This window comes from Argentina silus (genome assembly GCF_951799395.1).
Source record: "Argentina silus genome assembly, contig: scaffold_121, whole genome shotgun sequence".
NCBI lineage: Eukaryota > Metazoa > Chordata > Actinopteri > Argentiniformes > Argentinidae > Argentina > Argentina silus.
In genome coordinates, this window is record NW_028153233.1 from 48018 (window position 1) to 52500 (window position 4483).

The following is a 4483-nucleotide window of genomic DNA, read 5'->3' on the forward strand; positions in this document are numbered from 1 at the left end:
TCACAGCTGCCATTGACACACCACAGAGGTCTAGTGTACTTACATGAGATGCAGTAGTTTTGCAGGGATTCCAGGCCTACGGCTCTGCAACTGAACCCACATGCAGACACAAAATGGCAGGTCAGATTGAGATTTATGGCTGCTGTCTCAATAACATGCATCATATCTATACATTTCAAGCTAAACTATACCAGGAGGCAAAAAAGCACACACACATACATGAATCAAATGGTGAATATGACACAAAATCATTTTTTTTAACCTTTAACCTTGTGTAAAAAAAAAATGCAAGCAAAAGATACAGTGTTCCTTCAAAAGAAAGAGTTGTGCAAAATGAAACAGTTTCACAAATTTAGTTTTCGGACATGCACTCTCTATGCCAAAAGATGCTAACTCCCTCATGAAGAAATATCTCCTCAGGAAGAAAATCAGAGTTACCTAAAAGGCAACACAGTTGCTAATTGAGTTAGGACAGCTACACCAGCATGTCAGACTAACCACAGGGCACTGAGAACAGCCTTCCATCTGCCCCATGTGCACAGAGGAGAATCTCCCATGAATAGTTTAGCGGATTATATGTCAGGAGTGACACAAATATAAACAGAGGGCTTGCTCACCGTGCTAGGTGCAAGTGAAAGGCCCTGTTTCGGACTGTAAAAAAAAAAAAAAAATCCCAGGGTCTGATTTGCGGCGGGCTTGCCCGTGGTTGTCAGACCTTATCTTTATTAGGTTTTGCAAATGTCTGCGCACGTTTACATTGGATGCCGCTTCTCCCCCTTCATCCTAAGAGCGTGCACTCACACTGTTTACACACCCGAGATTAAGAGGAGGGGGGGAGAAGAGGGCAAGTGTAAACTTCAGGAGTGAACGCGGTACTGTACTGCTGTTTCGGGGGGCTGGGAAAATGAACCGGTGGAAATAGTACGAGCGGGGCTAGGAAAGAGAAAGAGGAGTGTTTGTGTCTCTCTCCTGTGATGTTTGTCTCAGGGCAGGGTTAGAGAGTCGTGAGAGAGAGAGAGAGAGAGAGAGAGAGAGAGAGAGAGAGAGAGAGAGAGAGAGAGAGAGAGAGAGAGAGAGAGAGACTGAGGGGCTCAGCTGTTGACCTCGACTAATGGAATGAACACTGTTTAGCTCTGTTACATAAAACTGAGCTGTCGTAATGCTAGAAGTGTAAATATTTAATCAAACAATTCTTAAGAACAAATGGATCTTGACCCGATATTTAAACTGGAGGTCTACAAGCAGTCAGGTTGAGTAATTATGTGATGTCTAAGTTCAATGCAAATATATTGTGAATATCTCTCTCTCTCTCTCTCTCTCTCTCTCTCTCTCTATATATATATATATATATATATATATATATATATATATATATATATATATATATATCTATATCTATATCTATATCTCTATCTCTATATCTATATCTATCTATATCTATATCTATATATATATATATATTCAATTTATGCAATTAACTAGGTCCATGTTGAATGTTGCTTGCAAATGTATGATTAGAAAAGGAGCACTAAGCACAGCAGAGTGTGTGTGTGTGTGTGTGTGTGTGTGTGTGTGTGTGTGTGTGCGTGTGTGTGTGTAACAACCAAGCTTGCTACTGTTTTAAGCCAAATACTCTAGCTGAGGTGATAGCATAGGACAGTTCTAACACTGTTCCTCCCTTAAACTCAGACAGGGCTTCACTTCAATTATTAAATCACCTCTATTATGCATTAATGAGGGCCTTTCATAATATTTGGGCCATGTACCGTAGACAGAAACCCCCCCATGGCACATAGCAACTGCCCTAGCTGCACTTACCCACCTTCAAATGACTTGGCCTACAGTTTTCAACTTGACATTTCTTATCATCAACAACAACAATAACAACAACAACTCATATCTTGAGGCCCCATCCAATCAAAATCCTTGGTTTCCAGGATGTATAAAAAAGTTGCATTTTCCCACACAGTGAGTAAGCATGAGGGAATTAATTACTAATTAAATAACGAATTATTGCATTTCAGTGAATGTTATTTTTCTTTCTCTGTAAAATGAGAGAGAGCGACGTTTTTGACTTTTGAATCCCTGAAGTCACCAGGTTTGATATCAAATAACACATTTATCTTTCAGAAAATCATTTAAAAAGAAAAGGCAATAGGACATAAACTAAAGCAATAGGGCATGCATAGAATTGGAAAAAAATATAACAGCAGCTCACGTGTGTTTTTTAGGAAGTCAATTACTTTACAATGCATGGCGGGAAAATACCTTTTAACCAATTACTGTAGCGTGCTGTGGTAGGAACTAACAATTTTATAATTTTGAATAATAATCAATCCAATAATTGTCCATATATTGTAATTTATACTATTCCAATTATTTCTGTAATTAACACACACGTATGGAGCTGTATTTTCCCCCCAGTCCGTAGACCTGTGTTTTACATAGACCAGATGAGCTCTTTCAGACACAGTCATTGGTGAGACATTCCATACAAGGTGAAGCATGACGCTTGACATCAACATTATTGAACGGGTCTCTGGACAGAATGTTTAAAGGTATACAAAATATATGGTGTCTTTTGAAGACATAAAGCAATCGTTTAAAAAAAAAATATATATATATATAGAATAAGACTATCATCACTGGTGGGCAAAGGTACTCTTCAGACTTCAGGAGAGATTGTATTCAACCCTCATGAATCTCAAAGGAAAGGCTTTAAAAACCTTTAAAAAAAAATAATTCTGATATATTTGGTTTCGACAATCTCATCTAGTTATGTTGATTATTACTTTTTTATTCAATAATTTACTGGTGGAAAAAAACAAACATTTCATTACAAAATGTATCTTTTGCCGGTTTCTCTTGACTTATTAATTTTAAGTCTGAAATAGGCTACTCATTTATTAATTGTCTGCTCTCTTGTAAGATGTATATATCCTGTAAAAAGATACACATTTTAATACATTACCTTTTCTTATTGCAGTATTTTGGTAAATCAAAGATACTCACATTCATTCATTGAGCCAATATGGCCTCATATTAATTTTCATGTTACTAGACTGAATGTACGTTTGCAAATATATCACAGAAATAATTGAAGATGTATAATGATGTATTATTCTTAAAAAATAATTTCCCAAAATCGATTGCTTGCTAACATGTATCCATAAAGCTTTTATAATGCCTTAATAACATAGCTATTACAGGTGATCTACGTTTATAAAGCCTTAATAACATAGCTATTACAGGTGATCTACTTTTATAAAGCCTTAATAACAAAGCTATTACAGATGAGCAGCTTTTTTTATGTTGTGTGTGAGGACATGGGGGGGAGGAGGGGCAATATTTGTAGAAGGCACTGTATATTTTGTTAAAACATTAAATGAATATCCAGTGGTCTCTGAACATGTTATAGGAATGTTTCATTCATGACAAGTTGTGTCGTGTAGCTAGGGATGTTCTAGTAGTTTTGGAGGACAGAATAAGGACTGGGTGTTCTAATGTGTTTGTGACCCCCAACTGTGTTTGTGACCCCAACTGTGGTTGTGAGCCCTCTAACCCCCCTGTTCCCCCTCTAGAGATGCTGCAGGAGAAGGCCTCAGCTGTGACGGAAGACAGTGTGACTGGGGCCCAGCCTGGGCGGCCCCCGGAGCACGTCCCCGACCCCTCACACCTGGGCCTGCCTACAACTCCCAGCATCCCCCAGGGCAATGAGCCCGACCAGGTATTGATGGGTAGTGTAGTATTTCAACTGTAAACACTCAACTGAGAACGTTTTTAAGAATTTTGTTTTTTTTAGTCTACATGTCGATTTTGGATCAAAATAGCTTTTTCTAATAATTTTTATTTTTTATTATATTCACATCATGGATTTTCAAATTGTTTCATATTTGCTGAAGGGGGTCTTTAAATGTTTAGTATCTCACTATATTCAAAACATATGTACAATATGTTATCTTGCTATCAAAATAAGGTTATTATTAAAGATACTTTCACTTGTTGACAACATTGACGGCCACAAATCATGGGTGATTTTATTTCTGGTGCTATCCACTGGGAATAACGCAAAAAAACAAAACAGATTGAGATAAATAAATCCATGTTTTGTATTAGCCTGCACCAGGTAGCCAACTGTCATGGCGATTTGTAACTTGTGCCTTTAGAACATTGAGAACATCAAAGTTCTTCTTCACGAGAGAGAGCTGTGGAAGAAGTTCCATGAGGCTGGGACAGAGATGATCATTACTAAAGCAGGCAGGTGAGTACCATGCTGCACGCACGGGACACACGGGAGATGTAGGCCTGGAACTACATGATACTCACCTACAGTAGAGGCTGTGGAGGTAGAAATCGGAGGACGGGCTCATTGTACAGGAACCGGAGGACGGGCTCATTGTAATGCATGGAATGGAATGAGGAATCCTATCAAACACACGTGAAACACACAAAATCCTCTCTGTTCCATGCATTACAACAAACC

The 4483-nt window shown here is 38.3% G+C and overlaps 1 protein-coding gene across 1 annotated transcript in view; it reads left to right on the plus strand.

Annotated features, from left to right (window-relative positions):
* Positions 1-3583: 3583 nt before the first annotated feature.
* tbx4 (T-box transcription factor 4) overlaps positions 3584-4483 on the plus strand; it is a gene marked incomplete at both ends in the record, with an annotated part of 21961 nt that continues 21061 nt past the window's right edge. The window contains 2 exons of the mRNA XM_083697617.1: positions 3584-3727; positions 4167-4261. Coding sequence (XP_083553743.1) covers positions 3584-3727; positions 4167-4261 — 239 coding nt within the window. The remainder of the gene's footprint in view (positions 3728-4166; positions 4262-4483) is intronic.